Source organism: Chiroxiphia lanceolata, chromosome 7, assembly GCF_009829145.1.
Source record: "Chiroxiphia lanceolata isolate bChiLan1 chromosome 7, bChiLan1.pri, whole genome shotgun sequence".
In the NCBI taxonomy this organism is placed as follows: Eukaryota; Metazoa; Chordata; class Aves; order Passeriformes; family Pipridae; genus Chiroxiphia; species Chiroxiphia lanceolata.
The window spans coordinates 35,876,462-35,895,541 of record NC_045643.1 but is presented as its reverse complement, the minus strand read 5'-3'; the positions used below and the strand labels follow the sequence as shown (position 1 = coordinate 35,895,541).

At 37.8% G+C, this 19,080-nt stretch overlaps 1 protein-coding gene across 1 annotated transcript in view; it reads right to left on the bottom strand.

Moving 5' to 3' along the window:
* The window catches only part of ARHGAP15 (Rho GTPase activating protein 15), a 331,243-nt gene that overhangs the window by 56,809 nt on the left and 255,354 nt on the right, over positions 1–19,080 (bottom strand). The window contains exon 12 of the mRNA XM_032693775.1: positions 5,491–5,625. Coding sequence (XP_032549666.1) covers positions 5,491–5,625 — 135 coding nt within the window. The remainder of the gene's footprint in view (positions 1–5,490; positions 5,626–19,080) is intronic.

Sequence of the window (19,080 nt, the reverse complement as noted above, 5' to 3'; positions counted from 1 at the left end):
TTTCAAAAGTTACATTATGCAGTGCAAAATTTGCTATGGTCTGCTGAAGACCGAAGCGTGATTATTGCCCAGATAGATGTGAGTTTCTGCAACATGTTCTCTCGAGCCACAAAGACAGCAGGTTCTTGGGGCACCTTTCTGAAGCAGGACTAGAGCCAAAGCCCAGAAAAAACCCCTTATATTGATGCCAGCCATTCTGGAGATGAAGACAACTGACCAACATGGAGAGGACTGACAACTAATGATAGCTTTTGTGGGTCTAAAAAAAGTCTATTATTCCCATGGGAGATGAATTTATTGCTTTGCTGTGTTAACATCATAGATTTTGTCAGGCAAGACCAGTAAAGACCAGTGTCACAGACAAGCAAAACTGTAATGAATTTTTTATCTAACAAATTTCCTACCCAAAAAAGATACAAAACTCTATCATGTGTAAGATGCTAAATAACCATCTTCAGTTTCCATACAGTAGGGTAACACATAACATTGTAGGATTGATAGGAATGACATTGAGAATTCTGCTTAGCATGCACCAGGAGACCCTAATTGATATATCGAAAGGATATGTGTGAAATAATTTGAAAAAAGTGTTAATGGTCTATCAGAGAAATCAAAGAAAAAAAAAATCCAGATCTTGAAAAACAAAAATTAAATGAGTACTAATGTGGACCTTAGATGGTGTCTAGGCACTTAAATTCTGAAAAAACTTATTCGGTTGCCATCTATCCCTGAAGGTGTATAAGTTAATTAGATGTTGTGATTGTGCCCTTCGAAGAACTTTAGACGCCTATGGCTTTACTTCTCCCCATGCAGAGAAATGTTTCCTTTCCTTTTCCAGCCAGAGCTGCAAAGCCTGAGCTCCAGAGATAGGGCATTACTTTGCCAAAGTGTCTGGGGAGATTGATCTGGGGGGAATTGCCAGGACTGAAGCCACACATGCTAATGAGATCTGGTGCCCTAAAAATCATAGAATCATAGAGTGGTTTGGGTTGGAAGGGACCTTGAAGACCATCCAGTTCCACCCTCTGCCATGGACAGGGACACCTTCCACTATCCCAAGTTGCTCCAAGCCCCATCCAACCTGGCTTTGGAGACTTCCAGGGATGGGGCAGCCACAGCTTCTCTGGCAAGCAGTGCTACAGCTTCACTAATCTCATAGGCATGAATTTCTTCCTAATGTCTAATCTAAACCTGCTCTCTCTCATTTTGAAGCCATTCCCCCTTGCCCTGTCACTACCTGCTCTTGTAAAGTCTCTTTCCACCTTTCTTGTAGACTCCCTTCACCTTTCTCCAGAGACCTGGTGGTGGATGTGGATCCCACATTTTCTGTTCCTCACACGGAGACCTGAGACATATCAGGTTGTGGATTCCACTTGAAAACCTGCAAGTCAGATTTTCAACACTACTATTTTTATTAATCTCATTCCTCTGTTCATCTGCCTCAAGTGGGAAACCCACAGCAGTAACAGATACATTCATTGAGAAAACTGTCTGCAGGAGAATCATAATTCTGGCAGAAGGATTTCTATTTAGAGTATATATATATACAGATATATATATATATAAATACACACATCTTCCTCTATGTGTGCATTTTAAACAATAAATCTCCTATTTATCTACAGTACTTACATGACACCTTTTAAATTCATATTAGAGATAAAGAACTGAAACGAAGGCATAATCACTAGACCTCATTGAAAAAAATCTTTCCAATGTAGTAATCTTTCCAACCTGTTGCTGAGAAAATCAAAGACCTGAACTCAAGCCTTCCAAACCAGAGACAGATGTTGCAGCTTTGGGAACTGGGTGGAATTTTCCTTTGTGGAATATCAGTGGGGTTTTTTCGTAACTGCAGTTGGACAGATGCACTGTCTATACAGTTCTCTCCAGCTGAAAAGATTTGGAAGGACTAGTGGATATTTAAATATTTCCTGTTCTGCGGATATCAGACATCGCTGCACAGAAAACTAGTAGTAGAATTTCTTTTTTTTTTTTCCATGCCTTCTGCCTGAGACTTTTCAAGAAAGCTATTTCAATTAAGACTTACAATCAACTAACACATTTACCTACTAATATTTTTTAACAGATTTTGGGGGTAGATGTTTATCATTTCAGTGGATAAAGTCCTGGAATAAGTTTGTATGGCCATGCTGGTTGAATTCTGTAAATAAGGTGATTAAGTATTTCAGTTATTGGCAGTTCTACCACCTTACTCACATGAAGCACAATTTTACTTGCAGACAATCTGTTGAACCACGTCTGTTGATCTTCCAGAAAATCAATAGAACTATTTGCGGTACTGAGTAATTTAAGTGTGGCTGAACCTGACTTCATAGCAGCATTTGGGCACACTTTAGAAGCGCATATTTCATCCAAAATACCACAAAATGACTTGCCAGTAATACTAGACAAAGTCCTTGAAAAAAAACCAAACTGCTTTCCAAACCATAAGAATCAAAATTAGTATTAGGTCAGAGGTCTTTTGGCCTTCCATTTATCGTTTGTAAGTTCTCTGATATATGCTGTGTGGACAGTAATTATCCAGCTTCAGCCCAGTGAGCAGAATTCTGAGATTCTATAATGCCCTGAATTATCTTCTGATACTCTGGTCATATCTGAAGTGTTCTAATAGTATGGTCATATCTAAAGTTATTTATAGGGGAAATTGAAGGTGGAGAGCAAGTGCTTTGCCTAACACACAGTACTGTAAAATTTTATTCCCATGCACATAATAGAGATGTTAATTAAAATGGCAGCATCCAGGAAAATTAATACTAAGCTTCCTATGGACTTTTTCCACATAAGCTTTAAAATAACATAAGCATAAGGAGTCCATGGCACCTCCTGGATATTCATTCCTCCCGAAACTTCTAGCTAAATTACTAAATTCACAAGAACTGTTATTGGCAACTTGTTACTACTTACTACAAGTAGGTTTTTGGTCTACTTAATCTTACTTAACAAATGCAAGGCTATGACTAAGGGGTCTTCAGTGCTGGACCAAGGATATAATCACCACGGCAGTATGGGAATCAGGTTGATTATTTCTGGCATTATTAAACATTCCTTCTAACTGTAATGTACACCTGTGTCTTGCATGCTAATAATTCCAATTTTTGGAAAACAGATACTACAGCCCCTTTTTCTCAACAACTTGAAGAAGAAGGGAAATTTTCTAGCAGCTCAGTACTGACCAGGCAAATTAATTAGCACAAGTAGCCAAAGTATCATCTGCAATGGAGATGATATTGAAGAAAGATTTTTTTTGCTTTGCCTCAGGACTATTAACATACAGAAAAGCTCCTAAAACACTGAAAACACCTAATTCTTGCTTGTAGACATTTTTTAAGTGGAGTTGATAGGAATACAGATTTGCAGATACTATGGCAGTAAAGGCCAAATAAAGAGAAGATTGATTGGAAATCGTAGATTACTTTAGACAGTTGGATTAGGTAGAAATCACCCTGATGTGCAGTAAAGCAAGCAACAAGAATTAGGGGTTTGAAATAGTGCGAAGCACGTCTTAGAGTGCTAGCATTTCTTCTGAGGAATAAACTGTCTTAAAATCCCTCTATAAATGACTGTTCATTAGCCTATCAATGTGTATAATGGCTCTCAAAATCATAATAAGAATTAATAATAGTTCAAATAGCAGAAAGGGACATTAATTTCTCACTCATGAATATTAATGCTTTAGTAGACAGATTCTTTCCGACATGATTTCAAACTCTTAATTCGCAAGTCCATGACCACCAAGTAAAAATACCTGGTATTTTTACTATCAAAAACCTCCCCATGGGGCCACCAACAGATTTCAAATCACTCTGACTTGGATACTAGCAGAGAGGATGAGTAGAAGACATCACCAGGAACGAGATCATGGTGTCCTGATAACATTCTTCAGAGTATAATAGTGTTTGCACAGGCAAAGGATGTGCCAGTGGGCAATAAAAGCAGGGGTAAGGGGGAGGAAGACTCTACTTAGCCCCAGAAGACCAGTATGATGTTGGATTATCAGGAAGAGAAGGTGATAACATCAGAGGATGGGTGTTGAACAGCTGACTGTAGAATTAGGTGCACAAGAAGAGATGTGGATGACACGCCAGCTGTGCTCCATGAACTGGCTTCATCCACTGAGGACACCACACCTCCTTCTTTCCAAGAAGACAGAGCAGGTGGATGGAGAACCAGCTGAGGGACATGTTCAGGAGCTGGTGCTTCAGTGAACAACTTGTCCCAATGCATCAAAAAAGCTGAAGCTGAGCAGTAAGAAACTCTTTATTGTTTTTTCCCCTCTTAGCGCTGCAGACACTGTGCAGCAGGAACTTAAATTTGAGAGATGATGTTCCCCACCTGACTTCCTTCGAAAGGAGAAGAAAGTGAGCTGCCAGGAGTAAACTTTCAGGGAATGCATTCCTTTTGCACCATGCATTTAACTGCACTGCACCTCTGAATAACCGAGCAGGGAAGGATCTTGTGAGATGCATTTAACCTCGTTATATCTGATGCTGGGTCTTGAAAAGCTTTGGTTGAACTAAAGGCTCTTATGAATACAAAATCAAAGTGAGCTGGGCATTAAGGGTTCTGTATTCCCCGGCAGCTGCGCATGTGCACACCCAACTCTCATTAACAGCAATGGCAAATACGTGTGCCCATCACTCAGAAATCAGACCTCTGAGTACTTTGTTGGGTTTGCTTTTTTTTCCTAGACAGTTTTCTCTACTGGATCTTTAATTAATCGCCTACTAGGCTTTTTCCCTTTAAGCTATCCCTCTCCCCCTCTTCCCTTCCCAACAGGACTAAACCCCCAAATCGCTCTGGTTTTTTGTCAAGTTTTTCCAAGCTGACACAGTTTCACAAAATGCACCTGCATATATTAAATACAGAGTGGGTTTGCAGCACACAAACCACAGAGACGTGGAGCAGAATAAATGCCTGGGACTTTGAAAATACTTTTTCTGCCTGCCAACTTTTGACAAAAAAAAATAATAATCAAGCAAAGGTAGATATGAAAATGAGAACATGAATGTTTTTGCATTCTTTTTGTGATCACTGCAAGGCAAGAGTCTGCAACCTTGTGGAACAAAACACACGCATTTCATTCTGATTAACATAAAGACAGCCCCTTCTAACATGATTCACAATTATTAGTCTCTCTCTTGTGTTTGGGGATATATGGATTATCAGCCTAGCATATTTTGAATACATACACATTTTAATTCCTTTCCTAAACCATTTTAGGCACTACAGTTAAATCACATAGACAAAATTTATAGATCAATAATTTGATTTTTTTTTTCTTCTTTCCAGTTAAATACCTAAACGCTGTAGGAGATAAAAGGCAGTCAAAAACAATAAAAAGGCAGGATCACGGATAATGGAAGGTAAGTCAGATTTGAGATGCCTCTGTTCTTCTATTTTTAAGTTTATTATTATTTTTATATAACAGGCTATTTCACGAGCTCCTGCTGTATCTGATGTACTTACTTATCGCCTCCACAAACTGTTCAAAGAAGCAGTATGGGAACAGTGGCTCAGGCAGCTCTCTGAAAAACATCTTGAGTGCTCCGGTGACAACGTGGATGTCCTCCCACTGGCTGTCGTCCAAATTCAGCTTCTCTTCTGGGAAAACACGAGGAGAAATGGAACAACTGGTTTTAATGAAACAATTACAAGACACTAATTATTATGTTAATGTTTGCCTACTATCATCAGCAACCGTTAACAGCCTTCTGCACCTAGAGGTTTGGTGCTGTGCATGTTTTTTTTTTTTTTCCTTCTTTTTTTTTTTTTTTTTTTTAGGAAGAGAACATTTTCAATGGAATACCATCTGTAGGAATGCAGCTAACAAAAAAACAAGAGACACAAAGAGACAGCACCATTGACACAGTATGTCAGATACATTTATTCCCATAATGCATCAGTATGAAAATTAGCATCACAGCTCAACATGATTCAAAGCTATTTGGTTTTGAGGCCGAGGGGCTAAGAGTTGCCAACGATGGACGGCTCAAGGGACCGGCCTAAAGGCCTTGCTGAGCCAACAGGAGACATATGCTAAACATGGCAATAGAAAATGAGTTATTGCTTTACATGTGTTAGCCTTGCTATGTACAAGGGAATAATGGGTAACGCTTTTCTCCTCTCTCCTTTTTTTTTTTTTTTTTCCTTGCCTGAATGTAATGTCAGCAAGGAATAGAGGACTGTGAGAGAAAGGATATTAATTCCTTCTTACTGCTTCAAAAATATTTTGTTTGGTTTTCATCTCTGGGAGGAAGATTTGCCCAGCAACAATATTAGACAGACCCCTGTTGGCCTACCTAGGCTATGCAAAGCTGTCAAAAATGATAACACACTAAAGACAAACCACAAGTGCCTCCAAAACTGTTTTGCAAACAAAAAAAAATGTTTTCTTTTGAAGCTTGACTGAGCTAAGGAATTTAAATATAAAAGAAACTAAATGCTAAAATAGAGTTTCTAATAAAAATAAAACAAGATTGGGTGATTATTTTATTTTTCTTTGGGTTTGTCTTTTTTTTTTCTCTTTTTAATTCTAGGAGTGTGATACTGTTAGAACATAATAAACAATGAGATCATAATCCCTATAAAACTCGAGGAAAGTGCAAATCCTTATTAGTCCAAATTAAAATGACACACACTTACTCCAAGTTTTGTTACTCCGAAAATGGAGTTTTCTTTTCTTTCCCATGTGCTATGATTCTCTCTTCTAGAAATTTTCAGTCTCAATGCAAATCGAGGGCCAACCATGAAAACTGCTGAACAAATTTAATTTGAAGCAACATAGTCCTGAAATGTTTTACTAAATGTCACTGAAATTTCATGTTTAGCAGTTCAGCTGGTTTCAAGAGCAGCCTCTTTATTGAACTGTTGTTAAACAAAATGCTAAAATTGTAGGAGACACATGGACACCCACAATTCCGGATCCCAGTACTTTAACGCAACGGTTTTCTCACCGTGGAGTTTACTTTTGGGCAGAAAATCTTATTCAAAATGGAGTCATCTTTCAACTTCTATTTAATAAGTGTTATAAAATGCTTTCAAAATTTCTAGATTCAGGAAATGTTTACAAATAAAGGAATGGACCCAATTCCTTAACTTGGAGAAATGTGAGACAAAGCTGGAACAAAGGCAGACTTGTGCATTTCATTTAGATGTCTTGTTTGCTTCTTTGGTTTCAAGCCTCTTTTTTTTTTTTTTTCCCTTTCTTTCTTTTTTTCCCATTCAATTACCTCAATCATAAAAGTAATGATTTGATCTCAAATGAGTTACCAGAGGGGATCTTCTTTAGACTCTGAGATCATATTTGATTGATCGTATTTCAACAATTAGCCTTTTATTTTGCCACACACTATTGAACTAGATCGACAGCATCTTAGCAGGCCAGCTTTAAACAGTCAACTGTTAACAATAGCATCAAAAAGAGAGACCTGATGGGGTTTACTGTCACTTTAAAGAACAGGGTGGGTTTTCACATTGTTGAAATCTGTCAGATATTTTGAAATGTCCCTCTCACTATGGTGCCACACCCCCTGCGTGCCCTTATAATAAAATTGGTTTTACTCCTGATTAAATCATTTTCTCCCTACCCACTACCATACTTCTCATAATGGACCTGTGTGCTCTACAGCTGGTGTTCTTCCCATGGTACCAATTCTTACTTTATCTTTTAAGCACTTTGCTGCTAAGATCTCATGCAGAGTGCTTATGTTTTGTTAAGAGCTTCATTCTTAGAGAAATAGCTTAACACATGTTCTAAAAATGTTGTACAACTTATTGCTTAAAACACATTTAGAAAATGTATAAGTACTGTAGCTTTGGCACAGAACTTTAAGTAGAAACCTTAAAAAAAAAAAAAAAGAAACACAACTTGTTTTTGCCATGCATTTGTCTTAAATGTCTAAAGTGGAATGCTTGACTTCTAAGGCTTTATAGGGACTTATCTTACCAGATTTTTGCACCATTTCCAGCTCTTCAAGGAAACGTGTTAGGAATGTATCATCGTGAAAGCAAAGGGTGTCAATTTTCCCTCTAGCAATAAGAGAGTTTTTAAAAATGTTTGCTAGAAGGAACAAATGCCAAGTAAAAAAAAAAAAAAAAGGAAAAGAAAATAGGAGTCCATTCAGTGTAAGACACTCTGTTGGTTCCCACTGGTTGGAATCTCTCACATACCATGGCAATAGGGCCATAAACAAACACACACACACACACACACACACACAGACACACACACTTCAGGCTGGGCTTAAGGGGAGGACCTGACTTTTTGGCTTTACTCAGACATATTTCTTATTGGGGTGTTTTGCTTATATAAAGATTAAGTCCCAAATCTGGTATTTAAACTTGACAGTCAAGGACTGCTTTCAGTCAGGAGACACTGTATCTGGGAAGATGCTCAAAATCTCACAGTCCTAAAAATTTGCTTTAACTTGTCAGTAGTATTTGATTAGTTCAACCATCACTGCCAGTTGATATCATATATCTTAGATACAGACACAAATATGCCCAGAAAATCCCATAAAATTTATGCTAATACTCGGGCTGAAAATATAAAGACCACATTAAGGGAAAAAAAATAGTGTGGGCACTTGTCAAGGTTATTATTTTTATAAAAATTGATATACAATACATTTGTGAAGGGAATATGTGTTTTACTGTGTTTTTATTCTTAGTAAATCAGCCTTTTCAACAATACACATTTTTAATGGGACTTGCAATGTCTGCAGTAGAACCAAACAGGAGTTCAGCTTTGGTTTAAATGTACCATCCTGGGGTTATCCTTGTTCAAAAAGGAAGAAAGTAATCTATGGAAAGATCAGCTAAAGAGAGAAAAAAAAAAAAAAGAAAATAAGAAAATCAACCAAAGCTGAACAGAGAGCTCAGTTTTGAGAGAAAATGGATGTGGTTCCTCTAACCACATACCTGCCTGGTATGTAGATTAAATCTCTAGGAGCAAAATGCAGTCTTTTGAGAGCACTGCTGGTTCAGTTGTCTTTGCAGATAATTCATAGTTTGTATTTTCCCAGCTCTACACTATCTCTTGCCCATGGTGCCACTACATGCCAGAGCATCACCTTTCAGAAGTCCTACTCCACTTTGGGTATTACATATTCCTGCAGCTCTTGGGTGACCCCAAAAAGCAATTCCTGCAAACCCAACTAGCTATGCCTGCTCTGCTGTGGAGGTTGTGCCCTCAGAAAACTTTCTGAAGATTTTAGTGAGATGTGTCTTGTTGAGTCTTACTGTGATCCATTTGCTGACATTGCTGCCTTTTCCATCATTTCCCTGCTGCTGGCAGCACATGGCAGCACTGGGATGACAATGTCCTTCATGGGGAGCACTTGGGTGCAACATCTGCCACCTCTGTACTCCCTGAACTGTGGCATTCAGGGTTGGATCAACCACCAGGTCCAGCGTGGGAAACCTCAGAGCACTGGAGTTTTCATCCCAATGACCAGTGCATCTGTTGAGTGAGATCTCCCCTGGAGAAAGTCCTGCAGAGCACTGTTAACTAATCCATACAATACTCCTCACATCAAAATGGTTGCAGAAGAGCTGGGTGGGCACAAAGCATCCCCAGTTGACTGAAAGCCTGGGAAATTTCCTGGACTCACTCATCCCAATAGGCATTTTACTACTGAGAGATCCAAAACAGAGTTCTGTGGTTAAAAGAGAAAAAGAAAATTCGTCATTCAAATACTAGTAAAAGACAAACTGTCCAGTGTCATTGCCCTTCTTTCGCAAACTTGAAGACACCTCTTTTTATTTTTAATGATTATATTCATCAGAAATAATTTTCTGTTCATTCAAAATTTTCAATGAATAAAAAATGAAAGGGCAGATTTGGGAGAAATTTCTCCACTTGCATCAGCTAGTGAAGCACTCCTTCATCATGAAATCCCTTTGTGAGAGCTGTTCCCATGACTGACAGCAAAAACATTAATTTGTACACTGAGAGGTGTGTGTGTTCAATAGCTGTACCTGCATTTTACGAGACACAGCTTCTCTGATCAGTAGTGCACAGACACAGCAGCCTTCTTGGGGCAAGCAGCTTCTTTCAAAGTGATCACACTCAATTTAGAGCAGCACTAGAGCACAGGGATGTCAGGAGACATGGCAGCAATGGGATGCTGTGAGGTGGTGAAGGCTCTTGCTCATCACATGACAAGGAGCTCAAACCTTTAGCAATGCAGCACATGATTTTGAGTTTCCTCCCCTGCAGTGAATCCTGTCCTGCCATTGCAGTTTATACAGAGCCTCCAAAGTGCATAAAACCCCTGGAACTTTGATCAAACAGTACAGCAAAAAAACCTATACTGTTTGCTCATCCATACTTTGCTCATTAAGCCTGATTTTTCGGAGTTCTTCCTCTCTCCCTTGCTAGTTTTGAAAGCTCCAGTGTCCTTCCTGCACTTGATGCATGGTCCCTCACTTCCAAGAGTGTTTAAACAAATCAAAGAAACTGTCAGCTAAGCAAGTCATCAAATTTTGTCTACCATGGATTTCTAAGCAGCTTCTACTGAATCCATCCAATGCTACTGGTGATGAATTATCAAGGATATAGTCAGCAAAAGAAAGCTTGTGTGCATTACTCCTCCTCTGCTAGAGGAACCTGCCATGCCCTTTTAACAGAAAATTTAAGCTGTGATGTTACAATGCCTGAGAATGTGTTTTTTTACTGGAGTGCCCATTTCCACGGAGCCCAGGCACAAATTACCGAACAACTTAAGCTAAAATGTAGAATATCTCTATGTGCATCCAGACTGCTGCTTATTCCAGTCCTCTGGAATGACAGTTCTCTGACCTGGGGGCATGCTGGAACAACCAAGTATTGCTAACTTAAATCTCAGTCTGAGCCACAAACAGAAAAGATTTCTGTACATGGGCACACTGGGTCATATTCATCCTCATATAATTCCACAAAGTCCAGAGAGTAAGAGAGGGATGAACTATCTCATTGTTTCTGTGAAAAAGACTCAGAGCATTTGAGGAGTTCAGGAATGGTACATCATGGAGGCATTTGAGGAGTTCAAAGGTTTAGAAAAGTGGTCAGATGGTGCCATGGAGTTGCAGAAATTTCTGTGCTATAGATGCTGTTTGAAACTGGAAGCAAAAAAATATGCAGTGGTACTGAAAGGACAATTCTTTTGGCAGCCAGAAACAGGTATCCTCACGAAGATACTCATATGTTATTCACTGCTAATACCTGCTGCAGCTTAGATGGCAGAGATATTAGTTTTGACTTAGCATATTCTATCATTGTGATCTGAAGAAATAATTGCTGTAATTGGATTATTATTATAAGTACTTTCAAAATTCATTAAATTTAGCTGAATCAACTATTCCGTATGGGAAAAGGAATGATTTTAAATATAGAATACATCCCCTCAAAATGCAGCTGAGAGCTCCCTAAGAACAAGTAGACCACCTGTTTACAGATCAACATACTTCTGCCAGACTAGCTTGGAGGTGACTTGTAAACAAAGAGTAGGAGCAGGCAGACACAGTCTGAGCAACTGAGACCTGCAGGGTCAGAATACTCCTTCATTTCGGGCCAAAGAAATAGTCAGATACCCCCAGGGGCTTAAAGAAAGGGATGAGGAAAGGGCACAGAGGAACTCCCACCCGGCTCCTACACTCCCACTGAGGAGTTTTTTCAGCCTTGGAGCACCAAGGCTGCCTGAGCACAAGGAAGGGGCTTGGCAGAATTTCTGCAACTCATAGAAGTAAAATGCCTATGCAGAGGGGAAATTACATTTGTCTTACGGTGGTAAGATTCTGTCCTCTATCTAATTCTCTCTACTTAGCTGTTGAGCATTAACTTCAACTTTTTCCTCATAGTTAAAGCACACTTTATTTTCTTCTTTCTGTTTATTCTTCACTCTTCTGATCCAGACTAATGACTGCAGAACACAAACACTAAACACTTGCCTAGATCAGAGACTTACTTTTCAGGACACACAAAGGCAAAAGTCCATTCTGAATTCTGTGTTCGACTTGATCTTTCTCTCTTAGTTTTGTATGTTGTGTATACATACATTAGGAAGGTAAATATCTCCCGACTTCAAATTTGTTATTAACATTTTTTTTATTGTGTAATTGCTCTCCAGTAAGCTTCTCTGCAATCTAATTTTAGAGGTTTTCTCTTTTTTTTCCTTCCCCATTTACAGTCATATCTTTTATCAGAATTATGTGTACCAGCGTCCACAAATCTACATTTTAAATAAATTGAAGGCTCTCAAGATCTAATACAGAGAGGAATTGGACAATGACTCTCTGTCCCATTTTCATACTTCAAAAATATGTTCATATTCATATCTTTTTAATTGTGCTACTAACTCAGAATACTTTAGGATTCTGTCATATAGCTCTTCTGTTCTTCCCTTTCTTGCTGTTTCTAACACTGCTTCTATTTCCATTCTTGTCAAAAGACTTTTCATAGTCCAAAAATCTGTACACAATGTTTTGTAATATTTGGCAGACTTATCTGAAACCTAATTCACTGCCTTCTTGTGATTCATGGGTCATAAATTATTTCATATGTAATGCACCCCAAAGGGTAAAAAATTCTTTGTATTAAATTTCAACCACTTTAAGGGGGAAAAAAAAATAAAAAAGGAAAAGACTATTTTTGAGACACTCTGCACAGATCTGACCTCAATATATGGTCTAGTGTGTTGTCTTCCACAAATGGCATCTCAGTATCCTTTAGTAAATATGAGATTTCAACATGCTACAAGCAAAAACACTCCTGTCGTAGCGTGGGCTTGCTATGGAAAACTTTAAAGGAAAGGAGAAATACAAAATATGAAGCACAGGCTCAGACAACTGGTGCATTAAATCAGTCCTGTCTCCAGTGATTGTTAAGCTGAAAGGGTCTGCATGAAAACAATTCAAAAAGCAAGAATACCACCCAATCCTGACTTGTTGCACGCAGCCAAATATCTTATTGGGACTGACCCCAGTAACAATAAGCTTGTGCCTCAGTGAGTGAGTTTCAATAATCAAAGGAAATAATTAACAAAACAATAAAGATCATTATAACTTCCTTTATGTAAATGACTTCCAAATGTAAATAGATCAAAGCTTAAGCTAAAATTAAGCAATTCCCCTAGTCCTCTTGGAATACTGCAAAGGAACATACATATATGGCTTGTTCACAGCTGTAAGGATTATCAATGAAGTATTAGTTTATCATTTTATTAGAAAAATAGAAAACTAAACAATTCTCAAAATGTTATTCCTATATTCCTTATATCTGTAATTTCATTTATTTTAATAGGAGTATTTCCAAGAATAAAGATTAACCACATGTATAAATCTCTGTTCCTACACACAGGTTTGTAGAATGTCCAGAGAACAAATTCTAGATTTTTATTTCTTAATGAAAGGGCTCTTTGAAATAGACCAGCTGAAAGAAGTATCCTTACATGGAATCAGGTACACACAAACCCTGCAAATGTCAAGGACAAAACATTTTATTTTGTACAGCATTTATCTTTCAGTTCACTAAAGTCAAAACACTTCTGTTCATCAGAACTTTTATAAAGGACTATTTCATAATATGAATCCATTTGGATTATCTGACCAGAGATAAGACTTCAATGGACTTACTATATCATTCACCACTGTACCAGTGCCACAAAAGGGAATTACAATTAATTGGATTATGTTGGTCTCCACCCGCTGATTGTAGAAGAGAAAGTCTGAAACTGTAACTATTTCAAACGGACCATATCTCTCATCAACCATGGGATTTGGGCTTTAATTTACCAATAAAGCTTAATTTCTTCTCTATATTCTCTTCTGGTTCGGAAGAGGTCATTTAGACACTTTATTCAAGTTATTCAAAAAGAAAGGGCAGTTTTGTTAAGCACTTTCAAACTCACACTTTCACATTTGCACCTTGCCTTTAGGAATTACTTATTCTCTTTATTAGCAATAAAGTGAATTTTCTCGAAAAACCCAAGCCAGAGAAGCCAGGTCTGTGTTTGGGTCATAAGAGTAATACAGGCTTCACCTCCCCTGGTTCAGTTCATGAAAATTTGGCTGAAAATGTTACCTAATATGGCAATTTGCTATCAACTATACAGTGAACAGAGAATATCACTTCATGTCATGTAGGTTCCTGTACAGACATGAAGTGGTAAGAGTTTTCCATAGCAAAATCCCAAAGTAGATGCTGGTTTGTCTGCATGGAAAGTTACACTAGGTAGGAATATAAATTTGATATAAATTTAAATTCTATTACCTTGGAAATAGATACATTTTTCAATGCAGGTAACTTCATCTAATTTAATCAATGTGACTTACATGCTAAAACCTGTTAATAATACTATGCTTATTCTATCTGTCCAGATATATATGTGTATATATATATACACACACACATATGGACATTTCTAAATATGTTTATATATATTTTTTTTTGCTGATGGTTCTGCCTCAAAGCATAAGGATTTTTCTTCACAGTCCTTACTGGAAGGTTATTTCAGTGCCTAATTCCTCCTAGTTTCCAGCCTAAATTATTCATCTTTATATACTTTTAAAATAATTATTAATATCAGTAATGCTCGCTTTGATTTTTTTATTTTTTGTCAAACTTTTGCGTTCAGTCTAAGAAATAAAAAGTCCTCAGTCAACTTACTTCAAAACCATGTTGCTTAATTCACATTTGCATTACTTTTTGCTAATATCTGAAGCTCTAATTCCGTTCCCTGGATATTAGCAGGACTAGCTATGCTGTTAAAGATAGGAATGCTTCTAAGTGCTTACTGAATCAGGGCATATGAGATGATAATTGTATGTGTTTAAAACAAAACTTTAAACAGGAGGGGATTATGTAAGTTGCTAAAACAAATATATCTTCAAGTGCACTGAAGGACTTTCAAATGTTAACGAAATGTCCTTTGATAATAATAGTGCTAATAATAACATGAATTTTCAAATATTTTTATGCATTTTGAGAATCACATGTTACCCAGAATAGGGAAGATTCTTGCTAAGTGCACTTTTTTCATATGAATTCTTCAACTTTAGAGACACTTCCATTCTGAAGACACACCAGTGGATCGTATCTTGATCCAGGCATGAGTTGTCCTGCACATTTCTGCTTGTCTTGCACAGGGCTTACAAACTTTGACGTCTTTGTGACAATGAAAATAGCTGGTTTTCAAGGAACATGATGCTTTTGAAAATATGGAAGATCTAAGTGTCTGATCAAACCTACGTTCATGAAATCTGTGTAATCGCGTGACCAGTGGGACGAGGAGCTGCATACACAGTAACATTTGAGACCTTGCCCAGGTCTTTTTAATCAAAAAGATGGAATTTGGGGATCACTGTGGGCTTAAAACAATATCTCCATCTACCCTGCCACATGCAATTCCACATGCAACTCCGCACCTTCTCTCACTGAGCCTCAGGAGATGCATAAATACCCCAGGGCACATGTAAACACGCTTGGCAGTGTTTGTGGTTCCTCCTTGGCAGAGAAGGGGTGCGATGAAATTCGGGTGACTCATGGTATGTTTTCCATTTCCCACACACTCCTCACAGTCTCACGTGGAAGGAGGAGACAGCAGCGTCTCCTGCATCCACCAAATCCTTTCTAAGCTCACACCTTTCCCTCCATCTCGTGCACACATCCGTGTTCTGCACTTTCATTTGCTGCGTGGTAGAACCTAACACAGATTTGTTCCTACCTTTCCCTTTTTCCAGGGTTTATCTGGAAGTGTATTCTAATTGTAATGATTCCAACTCCTCCTATTCCACCTAAGCTTACAGGTGTATATTACACGAGGGCAGAGGTACGCTTTGAAACAATTTTTAAACTTTACAGTACATGGATTTTTCCTGTTCTACAAATTAGTCTTGTAAATGGACTTGTAATAACAAGAGGATTTCAACATAAAATAAGAGATTTTCACGTCTTTGGTTCCTTGAGATGCATTCAGGTCCCTCCCGTGAGAAATATATTAAAATATTGATTAGATTAGAGCAAAATTTCAAATAAATGGAGATTTATACTTTCTTTTGGATACAGAATCTTATAAAAAAGTTTCAAGGCATCATACAACAAAGCAGTTGACAAGAAAGATAACATCTGCTTTCCTGGCTATTTAAGCTGAAGTTTTTCATTCTAAATGCAAGCAATGTTTCCAAAGTTAACATAATTAACTCACGACAATCCTGAAACATCATAATATAAGATACAGATGGAAATTCAAAGCTTCAAAAATGTCATATAGCTGCAAGAGGATTATCATTTTTTAACAGCATGAATCTGAATAGTAATTAAACCAGGTGTTTTTATTTCAAACAGTTTTGCCCACTGTGACATTACCGGGAGGTTTATTTATGTATCAATCTATTAGGAAGCATATACTGCTCAAAAAATGTGATATGCAATAATAATGAATTTAAGAGATAAAAGAATGACACTCTGTCCTGCTTCCTGAAACAATAAAAGACCAGTAGTTCAATTAGTTAGTAATTTCCGTGTGACTATTTGACAGATCCTACTAATTGTTAAGCTCCCACTAAGTATTGCTTTACATAATTAATTATATTCAAACGTGAACAACAAAGACATGTGGGCCAGTTGCCCTTTTGACAATGTTTTTCGCAAACTGATTTGCTTACCAAAAATATTTTTCGAACGAAAAAGATACTAATCTGAAGTGGAAATACACATCAGAACGTTAAAGCAGCTCTGCATTTTGCCATGGTTATGAGAAAAAAATTTGGATTGTTTAACATATCATTTATGCTGCATGCATAATAGCTGAAGTCTTCTAGCAGAGATCTTTCATATTAATTTAGCATTGCATAAAATTCATAGTAACAGGTCCAAGGGTCAAGCATCATTCATCATTAGTTGAAGTGACATTTGCAACCCTTCACAGAGCAGCTGCTTGAAAGGGGAAGAAAGGTATTCTTTGGGAGAATGGGGGGTAGCACACAATCCCCACTCTATCTGTGGAAGGGAAAACAAGGTGCCACTATGTCAGCATGGTAATGTGCTTAAATTTGGTGATGTCATTCTTCCCTAACCCCCACGAGTCACAAGGCACAAGGCAGCTGCATTCCTGAACTTCGGAGTTCGGGTGGAGATAAGTAATAACTAGATGTAAATGAATTACATTACTGTGGTTGTGAACATAGCTCTGTGCATCTAAATTATGATTTATATCAGGATCCTATCTTGTTTTTGAGAGTTTTCTACTTGTTAACAAGGCAGCCCTTGTTCTCATGGCATCCTCCAGGCATAATAGTTTCTGGGAAGCCAAATAAGATCACTTTTGAAACTGCAAGACAGCATTCCAAGACTTTGCAGCAGAACACATTGGCCAAATTAGGACTTCTGAAGACTGTTAGCTAACAAATAAAATCTTTTTTTTTCATTCTTTGTGGCATGTCTTCACTACTATAAAACATTAAGATCAGAACGGGAAATGTGAGCAATTAAAATGAAAATGTAATCATCTGCAAGAAAAGATAAATTTGTATTAAATGGCTAATACTTCACAGTCCTTTTGATATTACAAGTACTTTTTAAGAAAATATATATTTTATGTCACAGTAATTTTTATTATGTGAAACATGTGATCTCTTTGGAATTATGCACATTTTTAAACCGCAGTCATTAAAATAGCATGCGACACAAAGTAGTTCGATTTTGCAGTTTTGCTAATATTTGGTGATTTTCCTCAACTTTATACCTGAAATGTATTTAATTTATTCATGCTGCTAATTATCCACTAGTATGTAAAGCACTGGGATGATTACTAACCCACACTACTACTTCTTCCTTAACAAGTTTAATGATTTTTACAAGGGAAACCAATGTTTTTTAAAGAGTCACTTAGAAGCACATGAAAAATGTTCAAGGACATCACTTATTACACACTGCAATTCTATGAGCTGCTATAAATTAAACTCCCAGTCAAAACACTTGTACCAGTGAGAAGTCACTTTTCCATACTCTACGCATGCGTTGCAGAGGAGAGGGTGCACTGCTCTGGAGTCAAAATATTGGTGCTGCAGCTATTTAATGGTGAGATTTCATTGTAGCCAATATCAGCAGTGGTCCCTCACATTGCACAGCAGCTGTGAGCCTCAGACTGAGTCCCAAAATGGTCTGCGGACCATGTTGGTCTTATAAAATATGTCATTTAGAATGAAAAATGTTGAGAAATCCAACCCCAAATCGGACCAAAAGCGCTTCCACATTAAACCAGTGCTACCAGGACATTCCTCTTATGTCCTCTCATTAAAACCCATGGGTTTTAATCACTGTGCAGCCATTAAACACATATGTAAAGATGTTATAGATACCGGCGAGGCAGAATGGCTGTAAAAGGAATAGAACAGCAGAGGCAAGATGACTGGCAGATAGGGTTGCCACATCCCCCTTAAAGAGACTGCTCCTTTTCCACACCTTATGTCTCTTGTACCATAAAAATATGCATAGATGTATGTGGGAGCATCATAGCAGATTTCTTGGGATGCGTGCCATGCATCTGAGCTCCGAAGCTGGCTCAACGTTGTCACCATTAAGTCGCAGTGTACACAGCAACACTTCAATCTAATTTCAATTAGGGAAAAGTTACACAGAAACTTCTTCGAGAGTACACATGACCCTACACATAAATACCAATTAAATTCAGTATCATCAGTGTCTTTGCAGTGAACATTGATATCACCAGCGATAGGAAGGAATTTAAAATGAGGCAACGCTTGATGACATTACCTCCATCTACAAACTCTGCCTGTGTTAACTAGTACGTCAACGATTAGTAAAACAGTGGGATTCATCTGTGAAGAAATGGGGTGAAAAGAAGAAATGACATGAAATTTTCATTGCAGACAGCTTTTGTGTGACATAAGGTAGAATGTTACAACTCTATGTAACAAAATACTACCTGGTAAATGAATAAAAGCTTAATCTGCTGAGAAGCTACAGACACTAGGAGTGGTTAGGCAGCTGCAGCTGAGATAACAGGAGAGCTAACTAAAATTACTTCTCTTTTCAAGGACATATAATCTCAAACCAGT